Source organism: Giraffa tippelskirchi, chromosome 9 (genome assembly GCF_054371585.1).
Source record: "Giraffa tippelskirchi isolate mGirTip1 chromosome 9, T2T-mGirTip1v1.2.pri, whole genome shotgun sequence".
NCBI classification, from domain to species: Eukaryota; Metazoa; Chordata; class Mammalia; order Artiodactyla; family Giraffidae; genus Giraffa; species Giraffa tippelskirchi.
The window spans coordinates 129,019,277-129,033,469 of NC_137283.1; the positions used below are offsets into that span (position 1 = coordinate 129,019,277).

The 14,193-nt window shown below is 46.6% G+C and overlaps 1 protein-coding gene across 2 annotated transcripts in view; it reads right to left on the reverse strand.

Moving 5' to 3' along the window:
* NT5E (5'-nucleotidase ecto) overlaps positions 1 to 13,348 on the reverse strand; it is a 59,991-nt gene extending 46,643 nt beyond the window's left edge. For both annotated transcript variants that reach the window (XM_081528701.1, XM_081528700.1), the window contains exon 1: positions 12,957 to 13,348. In XM_081528701.1, coding sequence (XP_081384827.1) covers positions 12,957 to 13,295 — 339 coding nt within the window. In that variant the 5' untranslated portion in view covers positions 13,296 to 13,348. The remainder of the gene's footprint in view (positions 1 to 12,956) is intronic.
* Between the last annotated feature and the right edge of the window lie 845 nt (positions 13,349 to 14,193).

Below are 14,193 nucleotides of genomic sequence, written 5' to 3' on the forward strand. Positions count from 1 at the left end.
CTGGGTTCCAGGCAGGTTTCACTACTGGGCTGGTCAAAAGGCTTATTCGTTTCCCCTGCAAGATGGCTCAAGCAGTGCTTAGATGTTTTTAACTTCATTCAAAACAATTTTGTTTGTATTGTGACAGCTGTCATATCAGTGTGCATTTTTAAAGAACTTATCTAAATGAATTTTTGTGTAGCCATTTTAATATCGAGGATAACATCTTTGGCATATTATGCTTTGTTATTTCACAAAAGGTGAAAGTGGAATTGAAATGCAAAAAAAGACTTATTCAGTGTATGGAGAAGATACTGTGACTGATTGAATGTGTCAAAAGTGGTTTGTGAAGTTCTGATCTGGAGATTTCTCACTGGACGATGTTCCATGGTCAGGTAGACCAGTTGAAGTTGATAGCAAGTAAATTGAGACATTGAGAACAGTCACCATTATACCACGCAGGAGATACCCGACATATTCAAATATCCAAATCAATCATTGAAAATCATTTGTACCAGCTTGCTTATGTTAATTGCTTTGATGTTCACGTTCCACATAAGTGAAAAAATTTCCTTGATCATATTTCCTCATGCCATTCTCTACTGAAATGTAAGATGGTCCATTTTAAAAACAAATTGTGATGTGCAATGAAAAGTGGTTACTGCACAATAACGTGGAATGGAAGAGATTGTGGGGCAATTGAAATGAACCGCCACCAACCACATCAAAGGTCAATCAGTCTTCTTTTAAAGAAGGTGATATTGTGTATATGGCGGGATTGGAAGAGAGTCTTCTATTAGGAGAAAACCTTTCAGAAAACCAAATGATTAATTCCAACTAGTACTGCTCCCAATTAGACCAACTGAAGGTAGCACTCGAGGAAAAGCATCCAGAATTAGTCAACAGAAAATGCATAATCTTCCATCAGGATAATGCAAGACCACATGTTTCTCTGATGACCAGGCGAAAACTGTTACAGCTTGGCTGCAAAGTTCTGATTCCTCCACGGTATCCACCAGACATTACATTTACAGATTTCCATTTATTCTGGTCTTTACAAAATTCTCTTAGTGGAAAAATTTCAATTTTCTGGAAGACTGTAAATGGTAGCTAGAACAGTTCTTCACTCAAAAAGATAAAACGTTTTCAGTTCAGTTCAGTCGCTCAGTCGTGTCCAACTCTTTGCGACCCCATGAATTGCAGCATGCCAGGCCTCTCTGTCCATCACCAACTCCCGGAGTCTACCCAAACCCACGTCCATCGAGTCGGTGATGCCATCCAACCATCTCATCCTCTGTCGTCCCCTTCTCCTCCCGCCAATCCTACCCAGCATTAGGGTCTTTTCCAATGAATCAATCCTTCGCATGAGGTGGCCAAAGTATTGGAGTTTCAGCTTCAACATCAGACCTTCCAATGAACACTCAGGATTGATCTCTTTTAGGATGGATTGATTGGATCTCCTTGCAGTCCAAGGGACTCTCAAGAGTCTTCTCCAACACCACAGTTCAAGAGCATCAATTCTTCAGCGCTCAGCTTTCTTCACCGTCCAACTCTCACATCCGTACATGACCACTGGAAAAACCATAGCTTTGACTAGACGGACTTTTGTTGGCAAAGTAATGTCTCTGCTTTTAAATATGCTATCTAGGTTGGCCATAACCTTCCTTCCAAGGAGTAAGCGTCTTTTAATTTCATGGCTGCAGTCACCATCAGCAGTGATTCTGGAGCCCAAAAAAATAAAGTCTGACACTGTTTGCACTGTTTCCCCATCTATTTCCCATGAAGTGATGGGACCAGATGCCATGATCTTCGTTTTCTGAACGTTGAGCTATAAGACGTTTTGGGAAGACGGAATTATGAAGTTGCCTGAAAAATGGCAGAAGGTAGTAGAAGAAAACGATGACTACACTGTTCAATAAAGTTCTTTGTGAAAATGAAAAGTGTCTTTTATTTTTATTTAAAAACCAAACAAACTCTTCGGCTAACCCAGTACATCTCTGAGGAGCTTGGAGGCTCCAGCTAAATTTTGGATTCTATATAGAGCCAACTTGAGAAAGGAATGGTGACCCACTCCAGTATTCTTGCCTGGAGAACCTCAGTGGACAGAGGAGCCTGGCAGACTACAGCCCACGGGGTCGCAAGAGTCGGACACGACTTAGTGACTAAACCATAAAGCCAACTGTTTAGGTGAAGGAAAAGAAGTTTCAAGAGGATTTGCAAGTTCTGGTTATATAGTTGAAGAACAGACAGGCAGGGAGTTTACACAGCACCCAGAGGTTTTTGTGAGTGAAGCAGGGAAAGCTGCCAACCTGTTGTGTAACTTGTCGGGCTCTTCCCCCATCTTCCGTTAAGAAAACACAGATGCTAGGACAAGATGAGCTCAGAAGCTGCTGCTGCTTCCTCTCCTATGTGCCTGAGGCTGGTCTCACCCAGACCAGCACTGATGTGGAATTCAGACTGGAACAGAGGAAGCAGAGGTTGGGGACTACAGCCACAGGAGGGGGTTGGGGCTGTTCACACATATCACTGAGACCTGAGGATCCACAATCCACAGACATGCACAACTTTCAAGGTCTGAGCTCTAGGAATAACCACCAACTTTATATGCTTAAACATAACAAAACAACAAAACACTGCCATCAGGTATCTCTTTCAAGCTTTCCAAACCAGCACTACTAGTCTGTCTTCCCAGAACACGCTGCTTTGTTATTGAAGATAAAGTAACTCTGTTTCCTTGATATGAGAGACTTTTAAGCACTTGAATACCAGGTGACTTTGTTATTAATGATAAAGTAATTCAGTTTCCTTGATATGAGAGACTCTTTAAGCAGTTGAATATAAGGTGACTTCTCTTTGCTTAGGGATTGCTTTTCTGGGAGGAGGGGAAACACACCCACTGTCAATTTGGACATATGTGATACCTGAGCATTGTCTTCTGTAGATGGGATCTGTAGTTGGAGAATCCTTGTGCACAGGTGTTAGAATTTCAGTCATTTTTGCTTTGCTTTGCTTCTCCCTGCTCACCTCCCTGCATAGCCAGCCTCTCTGTGTGGTTAAGAAGGGCTCAGATGGGCACGATCCCTTCACTGAATGGTAAGTTTCACTCTGGCAGGTCTTGTTTACTGTCCAAAGTACTCAGCACAGAGTCTGGCACAGGCTTTGCTGTTTAGTTGCCAAGTTATGTCTGACTCTTGTGATCCCATGGACTGTAGCCTGCCAGGCTCCTCTGTCCATGGGATTCTCCAGGCAAGAATACTGGAGAGGGTTGCCATTTCCTTCTCCAGGGGATCTTCTCAACCCAGGAATCGAACCCAGGTCCCCTGCATTGCAGGCAGATTCTTTACCAACTGAGCTGCAAAGGAAGCCCATTAAGGGAAAGTTAGTCAGTTGTGTCCTACTCCTTGTGACCCTATAGGCTGTAGGCCCTGCCAGGCTCCTCTGTCCATGGAATTCTCCAGGCCAGAATACTGGAGTGGGTACCGTTCCCTTCCCCAGGGGATCTTCCCAACCCAGGGATTGAACCCAGGTCTCCTGCATTGCAGGTGGATTCTTTACCATCTGAGCCACCAGGGAAGCCCCTAGTGAATATCTGTGGACTGAAAGAGTAAGTAAAGCTCACAGAAAACAGGCTTGAAACTGGACTCATCACCCTCCCATTTTGGCCATCATTTTCTATTACAAAACAGATAACCCTCCATCTAAAATCCTGGGAACCTCTTTGTCTGAAAGCAGTAGCCACCTGAAAGTACCTGGGGGAAGACCTAAGCCATCCCTCCACAAGGAAATAGCTTCTATGAAAGGAACTGTGGAGGAGAAATAAAGAGTTGTCAGGCCAACTTAGACCCATGCATACTATTAAGTCCTGGGACCAAGAGCTGTGTTGGCAGATTAGAAGCAAGACATACAGCTGGGCAGGGCCTGAGGCACTGAGAAACGACATGGGCAGACCACCCCCTCCAAATCCCTTGTTTTATAGATGAGGAATCCATTGCCCAAACTCACATAGCTAGGAGCTGGAAAAGTCAAGAAGTAAAACCTGGGTGTCCTGAGGTCCTGTCCAGATCTCTTTTGACTGCTTCTGTCTGCCACAACCCCATGGGCACAAGCATGTCCACTAAGTCAGGAAAAGCCTGGAAATAGGAGGCTTCAGCTGTCAGGGGGTAATCTTACTACACCTCTGCACTCTTGAGATGCAGTGTCAAACACCACTGACTCGCCCTGTGTCCCGGGCTTGAATCCTCTTAGTCATCTTTTGATTATAAGCTCTTCTGAGCCACCTCTGCCAACAGAAGGTGAGCACAGCCAGCACTTACTGACCCCTGATGGTAGCTGGCACTGTGCAAAGAACTTTACACACATTATCATCTCCTTTAAAATTCTTTTAAAAAATATTTATTTATTTATTTGGCTGTGCTGAGTCTTTGTTGAAGCATGCAGGATCTTTAGTTGTGGCATATGGGATCTAGTTCCCTGACCAAGGATCAAACCCGGGTCTCCTACATTGGGAAAGTGGAGTTTTAGCCACTGCACCACCAGGGAAGTCCCTGTCATCTCCTTTAAACCCTACAACAACCTATGGGGAGAAGACCATGATCACACCTACCTTACACCTGTGGAAAGAAAACCTCCGGGAGATTCAAGAACCTGCTCACACTCCACAGATTTTAAGTGGCAGGGAGGGGACCGGATCCCAGATAGTTACCCCAAATTCACCCTCCTAGCCCTGTGCCATGCTGCCTGCCTACTGAAAATGGCCCCGGTGGATTTAGCCTTTCTTTCCCCATCACCATAGTTCTGACCTGGAGTGCCCCTAAAAACGAGTTCCCTTCCAAGTTAATGATTAATCTCTCTATTCAAAACTTTATTCCCTTCTTGTCCCCTCTGACCTCAACCATGGGCTAACAGAACAGTAATCAACCAGAGTTGGAGGAACTGCTGTTGTAGATTTCATCATTAACATATAATTTCAGGTTGTTCTTCTAATAGGCCCCCAAGTTGCGGACCACCTGGCCTGAGAATCCTAAACCAGAGACTTACTGACTTCTGAAACTGTGACTAAGAAACGTCACAAAATGATGATTAATCCCAGTTTCTTTGTTCTTTGACTTTAAAAACACCCTCAACTCAAAGACCAAGTGGGAGTGGATCTGAGGCTCTCTCTTACTCCCTTGCTCGGTGCCCTGCAATAAACACTTACTTTGCTGCAAATGTCTGCTGTTAAGACTTCAGCTTTCTGCACTGCAGGCATACAAGCCCTTTACCCAGTTACAGTCTGTGCTCATCATCTCTTGACTAGACTATACTGTCCAGCCCCTTCTCCCTTCCTCTTCTCTGGTATCTTTGCCCTCCCATCCGTTTCTATTCATTCTTCCAAAACTGTGATTTCCCTCTGTGGCTGAGAAGTGTTTTCTCATATCAGCTTTTTGTCCAGGTCTCTGAGGTTACCAACTGGGTGTCCAACAATTCAATTCCCTGCTGACACTATCTACCTGGGGCTTCCTAGGTGGTGTTAGTGGTAAAGAAACCGCTTGCCAATGCAGGAGACTCAAGAGACATGGGTTCGATCCCTGGGTTGGGAAGATCCCCTCCAGTAAAACCCACTCCCAGTATTCTTGTCTGGAGAATCCCATGGACAGAGGAGGCCCGAGGGCTACAGTCATGGGGTTGCAAAGAGTAGGACACAACTGAAGCGACTTAGCACGCACACACTGTCTACCAGGAGTGAATATCAGATCACAGATCCTGGGCTCAGAGCCACAAGCCTGCCCCCACTTCAGATGCCAGCTGCAAGTCTTGGGTCACTTGTACTTGTAACACATCAGCTGTAAATCAGGGATTCTCACAAGACCCTCCACAGTTTTGATAATTTGCTAGAAAAACTCACAGAACTCAGGAAAGTACTTTGCTTTTATGGTTACTGGTGTACTATAAAGGCTGCAACTCAGGAACAGCCAAGTGGAAGACATGCATGGGGCAAGGTGTGCAAGCAGAAGGGTGCACAGGGCTTCCCTGCTCTCTCTGGGCACACCACCTTGCCAACACTTCAGTGTGTTCGTCATTTAGGACTTTTTATGATGGTTTCATCACATTGACATAGTTGATCAAATCCCTGACTGCTGGTGATTAGCTCAGTCTCTGGGTCCCTGCCTGTCCCCAGAGGCTAATAGTTTCTACTCTCTAATCCTGGGGTCTTTCTGGCCACCATCTCTCATTCTGAAGCTGCCTAGGAGTCTCCAGCCTTCAGTCATCTCATTGACATATGGAAGACACTGATCACGTATCCCCAAGAGTTTGGGGAGCTATATGCCAGGAATTGCAGACAAAGCCAAAATATTTATTTTCTATTAACCACAATTCCTCCACTCAGACACCTCCAGTGGCTTCCCATGACAATAGAGCAGAGCCCACACTTTTCAGGGTGGCCTGTAAGTTGCATGCGATCTCATCTCTCCCGATACCAGCCACCTCCCTCTGGTCCAGGCTGGTCCATCTTACAGATTCCTGCCTCTGCACCTTTGCCTCATCTTCCTGTCCCTCCATTGAATTGAAATGGAATCAAAATATTTCTCAGGATGCCATTGGTTTAGAGCTATGAGGACCCTCAGACTTTACAGATGAGGAATTGATGGCTCAAAGAGCTGAATGGCATACTCCCAGTTATAGATTCACCATCCCTCAAAGGCAGAGAGAACAGTACTCATGTCTGAATTCCAGTGATGAGTGCTGGGGGTGACAAGCTTCAAATTACCAAAATCTTATGTAAAATTTCAAGAGCACAAACCATAAGACAAAAAAACAAAAATTAATTTGATTATACCAAGTGGAGGATTTCTGTTCAATGAAAAGACACTAAAAAATGGAGTATTTTCTGCTATATCAGTAAACGAGGATGTCACAGTCATCATAGATGGCAGCCCTCAATGTGGGCCCTGAGGGAATTCGAGAAGGAGATGAATACCTGCTATCTAGCAGCCACTAGACTGCAGCCACTCCCTAGGGTGAGCCCTGAGGAAGATCAGGATATGAAAACATAGGATACTGGCTCCTGATATCAGAGTTACACATCAAAGGAATGATTTCAGTGAGCCAGACTCTTGCAACTTTCCATACATAGAAAAGCACTACAATCCTTAACTTGGGATATCTAGTTTTCTTTAACTGACATAACTCTTTTGATGTTCAGATTATCTACCATCTGTTGCAAAACTGTATAACCAGGCTCCTCCCCTCACCTCCTTGAGGCAGTTCTCTCAGGGTCACTTGAGATGCTATCTCCCAGGCCTGGGTCTGATGTCCTAAAAATTCCCACCTAATAAAACAAGTTGACAATGCTATGGACAAAATTAATAGATCTAAAAACAGCAAAGAAGCCACCTGCAATGCAGGAGACCTAGGTTCAGTCCCTGGGTTGGGAAGATCCCCTGGAGGAGGAAACAACAATGTCTAAAACTGACTGCAGGGACTTCCTTTGTGGTCCAGTGTGCTTCCATCGCACAGGGCACAGGTTCAGTCCCTGGTCAGGGAACTAAGATCCCACATGCTGCATGGCAAGGCCAAAAAAAAATTAGAAAAAATAAAATTGATTATGGATCAATACTTAGAACTCTTGAAAAGTAAGAAAACTAGAGCAAACCTAATTTATAAAGAAAGAGCAAAGCATGTGAACATGCAGTTAGGGCAGAGGAAACCCATAAAGTTAACAAACATATTAATTTTACTAATTATTAGAAAAACACAAGCTCAGATAGTGAGATGTCATTTTACACCTCTTGGAAAGCGGGAGAATGATGCAAAGTAGGGGTAAGGATGTGGCGGGGGGGGGGGTCATATCTGCCTGGGAGCGGGTGGGGTGAATAGAAGGACCCAGGAAAACCATCTAGTGGTCAGTTCTTGAGTAAGTGTACACATCCTTTTGCCCAGCAATTCTGCCCATGGGTATGGATCCTAAAGGAAGTCTCACAGGTGGGACCTGCAGGAGGCTATTTGGGGCAGCACATTTGTGGAACTGCAGCATGATGTGTACCATGTCCAAACCCATCAAAGGGGAGCAAAAGCTGAAATGTGGGGAGGTCTTCATGGAGCACGAGGCACAGTGCGTGTACACGGTAGACACGGAGTGACACCGACAAACCCTAAGCAGGACCAGTTCAGGACAAAAGAAACAATGAGCTGAGTAACAGAATGAGTTGCATAACTGAAAAGTATACACAACTAAAACAATAACAAAGGTTCTACAAGTGCACATAGAAATCAAACGCAAACATCAACATGTGAGGAAGGCTGCCTACGTGGGAAATGGAAGGTGGGGCATGTGGACAAAAGGGGATCTACTGGGCTTGGGTGAGGTAAAGTCAGGGGCCATGGTCCCCACTCAGGCTGCTGGCTCTGGCATCAGGAAGTGATTTGCTCAGGTTGAGGCTGCTGGCTGTCAGACAGAAAGTGGGCTCAGCGGCCAGGGCCTTACAACAGGGCCCAAAGGAGGCTGCCCTTTCCCACAGCCCACCTTGGTGGTGAGAATCCCATCCCTGGAGATGAATCCCTTTGCTTCTGTGCTTTTGGGGGTTCACATAAGTCTGCTCAATGAGTAAACATGAAGAATAGCTCAACCCCCTCAAAAAATAATCCAACCTCTAGTGGGTCTTGCAAATATAAACCACTTCCGTGATGGAAAATGTTACATGATTGGCATTTAAAAATATTTTTTTCTATAAAAACAAAAAAATGCAAAAAAAAAAAGAATAGTTCAGAAATGGGACGTAGAAAAGTTGGTGGAGCGGGCAGAGGAGGGTGGTAGGCTGTGCCAGGCAGTCAGAATCAGATAAACTGAGAGCTTAAAACCCCAACCTCCCTTACTCACACCTTTCTCTTTTTTTTGGCAGGACACATGGAACTAACCTTTACTGAGTATTTACTCAGAGCCAGCAGGGAGCTAGGGAGTTTTACATTTGCCATCTCATGGATCACTTGCAAAAGTCTTACACAGAGAGGCGGGGTGGTTGTTGATCTCGCCAGTCTTGCAGTTGGGAACAGGAAGCTCAGAGAAAGCAACCCGCCCAACTCACATGGTGAGTACATCAGAGCTGTCTTCCTGTGCCTCCACCAGCACAGCGACACTAACTAGCAGCTTTTGACGTCCTCCCTCTAGAGTTTTCTGCTTGGCAGCTGGGTCCAGAGGTCTCTAAGCTTGTCTTTGGCTCCAGCACTATCAGAACCCCCCAGCACGGCTGGTGGAATGTAAGTTGGTACAGCCACTGTGGAAAACAGTATGGAGATTCCTTAACAAATTAAGAATAAAACTACCATATGATCCAGCAATCCCACTGCTGGTCACATGCCCTGAGAAAACCACAATTCTGAAAGATACAGGTACCCCAATGTTCACTGCAGCACTGTTTACAATAATCAGGACATGGAAGCAATCTAGATATTCATCAACAGATGAATGGCTGAAGAAGTTGTGGTACATATACACAATGGAATATTACTCAGCCATAAAAAAGAATGAAATTGAGTCAGTTATAGTGAGGTGGATGAACCTAGAACCTGTTATACAGAGTGCAGTCAGTCAGAAAGAAAAAAGCAAACATTGTACACTAATGCAGATATATGGAATCTACAAAAACAGTACTGATGAACTTATTTACAGAGAAGACTAGAGACACAGGCATAGAGAATGGTCTGGTGAACACAGCGGAGGAAGGAGAGAGTAGGACAAATTGAGTAGTAGCATTGACATATATACACTACCATGTGTAAAATGGATAACTAGTGGAAACTGCTATGTAACATAGGGAGACCAGCCTGGTGTTCTGTGACGACCTGGGGGGTGGAATGGGTCAGGGGAGGGAGGCTCAAGAGGGAGGGGATATATATATATATATATATATATATATATATATATATATTTATTTATTTATTTATACACACACACACAGTTATGACTAATTCAGGTTGATATATGGCAGAGACCACTATAACACTGTAAAGCAACTAGCTACCAATAAGAAAAAAAAGAACCCCTCCAGCTGTTCTCACTGGGGCTCGCAGGTCCAGAGGTTGAGGGAACTCCTGGGGTTAAGTTAAATTCTAGTCACTTCCTCTTTGCCCTCCAAACCCATGCATCCTTAGATGTGGCTCCTCTAACCAGGTCCAGTTTCTAGAGAACTGGGGATATCCTTTCACAACTGTTTTCCACCCTGATCTACATCTCCAGCTTCATGAGAGTCAAGAGGTGGCAGCAGGTCAGTGGGCTGGGGGTGGATTTTAACAGCAGAACAGCAATAAACTCCCTGAAAGGTGTGTAAGCAAAATGACAGTGAAAAGCCACTGGAAAACCAAAACACAGTGAATGTGGCAGAGCTTTATCCCCTACTAAAGCATCACAAGAACTAAGATTTTATGCAGGTCAAATCATGTTTGTCAAACCCGCATGGAGTGAATCTGATGAGATGCTATCAAGAACCTGGCCACCAGCCTTACCTTTGGCTTTCCTCCCCTTTCACCACCTGCCAACATTACATAAGTTGCCTAGTTTTCCCCAGGCCCAGGTCCAACTGTTTTGAGTGAAATTTAAAAGAAAGTAAATCCATCCAACAATAAGTATTCTAAACATTCCTGGTGGTGATGGGCTGTAACTTGTAGCAGATTGCTTCAGCTTCACCCAGCATCTTATTATAAACACTTGATTAACATTGTGAGCTTAATTCATCTGAAAGAGGAAAACAGTATCACTTGGGAAAACTGGGAATTATCCACTTTTTTTTCCACCAAAAGGAGTCTACACAACTGTGGAAAAAAGAGCGTCACGTAAAGAAAAGTTTAGAAAGTTGTGGTTTGTAGATGAAATCAAAACAAACTCACGTAAGGTTTATTTTTTTCTGAGAGGAAATGGCAATTGTGGGCTAGTAACAATTCAATTTTATAAATATTTATTCTGTCATTACCTAGGACAAAGCATCAGGCAGGTCTAGCTGCTGAGATAAGAACACTAAGAGGCCACACACAGAATTCTTGAGACCCTCGAATCTTTGGCACAGTCCAGATGCTGGCGAGTCCCCCAGATAAACGCTGGGGCTCAGATAAACACAAAGCCTATTGGGCTCATAGCCTTTGAATTGCCGCAGATCTGAGTGTTCCTGATAACCTTAAAACCAACGATCAGATAGAGAGGACCTCTCTGTCCTTCTTTCATCTCTCTACAATGAGCTTTCCTGGAAAACCAAAATAGTCTACCCCCCTATATCTTTCCTGTCCTCCTCTCTCCAAGTTTCCAGGGGGAAAATACAGCATTGTGCTTTGCCCACCTCTGTATTCCTCTGATACAAAGTGTACCGTTAGCCCGCTGTATCCCAGGCAGGACCACACCTCTCCCCGCCTCCCATATCCACACACCACATCTCCCTGGACCCCTTGCTCTGTTCCTCTTGTAAAACTCCTAGGATTTCTTCCCCCAGTTTCTCCACACAGAATCCCTTCACTCCAGGATTTTACACAGGGCTAAACTCGGACGTTGGTCTGACTTAGAAAAGTCATAACTATTTATTACTGTGCCACTCCTCTCTGCTCCTTTTCTAGAATTCAGTCCAACAAAATAAGGCATCACCTTTAACAGAGCACCGGGGAACTGGCACTTCAACTCTCACATATGTTTTAACAGCCTCTCCCACTCCAGTACTCTTGCCTGGAAAATCCCATGGATGGAGGAGCCTAGTAGGCTGCAGTCCATGGGGTCGCTAAGAGTTGGACACGACTGAGCGACTTCACTTTCACTTTTCACTTTCATAGCAGAAGGACATGGCAACCCACTCCAGTGTTCTTGCCTGGAGAATCCCAGGGACAGTGGAGCCTGCTGGGCTGCCACCTATGGGGTCGCACAGAGTCGGACACGACTGAGGTGACTTAGCAGTAGCATCTCTTAAGTGGGACTCTCTTCCTATATCTCTGCTGCCAAACTGGTTTTACTGAAATTCTTTGAAACACAGTGCTTTCAGCAATTTGGCTTCCCTAGGGAAGTTTCTTTATTTCTGTTTTTAAACCTCTACAACAGTGTCTGGTAATAATAAAAACTAACATTTAAAGAGGCCATACCATGTGCCAGCCAACCCTCTGAAGTGGGCTTCCCTAGTGGCTCAGTGGTAAAGAATCCACCTGCCAATGTAGGAGATGCGAGTTTGATCCCTGGGTGGGCAAGATGCCCCAGAGAAGGAAATGGCAACCCACTCCAGCATTCTTGCCTGGGAAATCCCATGGACAGAGGAGCTTGGCAGACGACAATCCATGGGGCCGCAAAAGAGTTGGACACAGCTTAGCAACTAAACACAACTATGTGTGCGACAACCCTCTGAAAGCAGACAGGATTATTATCCTGTTCTCTAGAGGCAGGAACTAAGGCACAGAGAAAGTCAGCTGCACACAGAAGGTGTCCAGCTGGGATTCTTCCCAAGGCTGTGAGCTTAATTATGCTTAAGCTCTGGGGTCAAAGGGATCTGGGATCTATTATTATCCTGTCTCACTCTCTCTTTTGGAGCAGGTGACCTGGATAATGCACTTAGCCTCTTTGACCCTGAGTCTGTTTCCCTTCCAATTAACTGGAAATAAAGCATTTCTTTGAAAGACCAAGCAGTAAATGAGAGAGATGTGACGGGTCTACCTTGGTGCGGGGCACAGGGTAACTAGGGTCCTACACATCCCAGCTGAACCTCCTCATTGGCAAGTCCGAGTCCCTCTCCTCTAAATACCCAATCTCTTGGTGGAGGTACAACATCAGTCCATTTAAGACGAATCAGCCAAGGGGCGTCTATGTCTGCATCCACCTGGAAGACTGACGGGAGTCTCGCTTTCTCTCCACATCGCTCTGCGCCCGGGTCCTAGGCTCGCCACCCACGGCCTCGCCATCGGCGGCTCCTTCAGCCGGGCTTCTCTCTCGCTCCGGCACTCCACCCCGAGGGCTCCCCAGCCTGCCGGGCTCGCGGTCTTACCATGGCATTATAGCTCAGGGCGTTCATGAAGTGCGCCACCTCGGTGCCCTTGTACACGGTGAACCAGATGGTGCCCTGGTACTGGTCGCCGGCGTCGAGCAGCAGCACGTGGGGCTCGGCGCGGCGGATCTGGTTCACCTTGGTGGCGAGCCGTGCCATGCCGCCCACGCAGCGGCTGGCGTTGACACACTTGCTCGAGTCCTCGCTCGTCTGCTCCAGGCGGCTGTGCACGTCGTTGGTGTGCAGGATGGTGAGCTCCCAGGCGCGCGCCGCGGGCCACAGCAGCGCGCCCAGCGCGAGGAGTCTCAGCGCCGGGGCGCGTGCGGCTCGGGGATCCATGGCTGCGGCTGGACGCGAGGGCGCGAGCGCCGGTGAGTGCGAGCCAGACGGGCGGTCGGAGGAGGGCGGCGGCGAGCCGAAGGAGGCTTGCGCGGGCGGGCGGGCGGGGCCGGGGCGGGCTCTCCCGAGGCCGGCCCCACACGGCCAGGCGCACACCCCCGCGGTCACCCCATCCGACCCTGGCCAGCGGGGCGGCTCGGGCGCGGCTGGCGGCTGGCACTAGCTCCGGGCGGGAACAGTGAGGAGGTTGTTCCCCGCGGGGAGAGAGCACCGGTCGCGGTCCCGGCCCGATCAGGGAGCCTGGGCGCTGGTGGTCCCACTGTCGGTGATGGGCTGCTCTTTGCGGGGTGCGCGGGAGGATTTGGAGGGTCCACTCTGCTTCCAGGTCTTCGCTGATCTCGCCTCTTTAAATTTTTTCTAAAGAAGGATGCGTTGTTTTTGTGGGTTTGTGGTTACCAGTTCTCACTTGAAAGAAAGGAAAGAGGGAAGAGAGAGGAGGTGGAAAGGAAAAGAGGTGAGAGGAGGGAGCCAGGGCAGCGCTGTGCTTTGGGGGCTGTGGGAGTGCCGACTTAAAAAAAATGCACAGCCTGAGAGCTGGCTGTTAAGTTTTATTTGGGGGCAAAACAAGGACTGTAGCCTGGGAAATAGCACCTCAAATAGCTCTGAGAAACTGCTCCAAAGAGGTAGGGAGGAAGGAGAATATATATGTGATTTTGGTGAAGGGAGAGTACATGCAATCAAGTCCCTATTTTTTCCAGAAAATTTCTGCTAGTCTCAGGAAGCTTTAACTAGTCACAGGAAATAGTCGTCACTATGAAGGACTTCAGTGCTTTTCTAGATGTGAGGAAATGCAAGAATTGAGCTCATAAAATCAGCTCCTGAAAATATCTATCTGAAG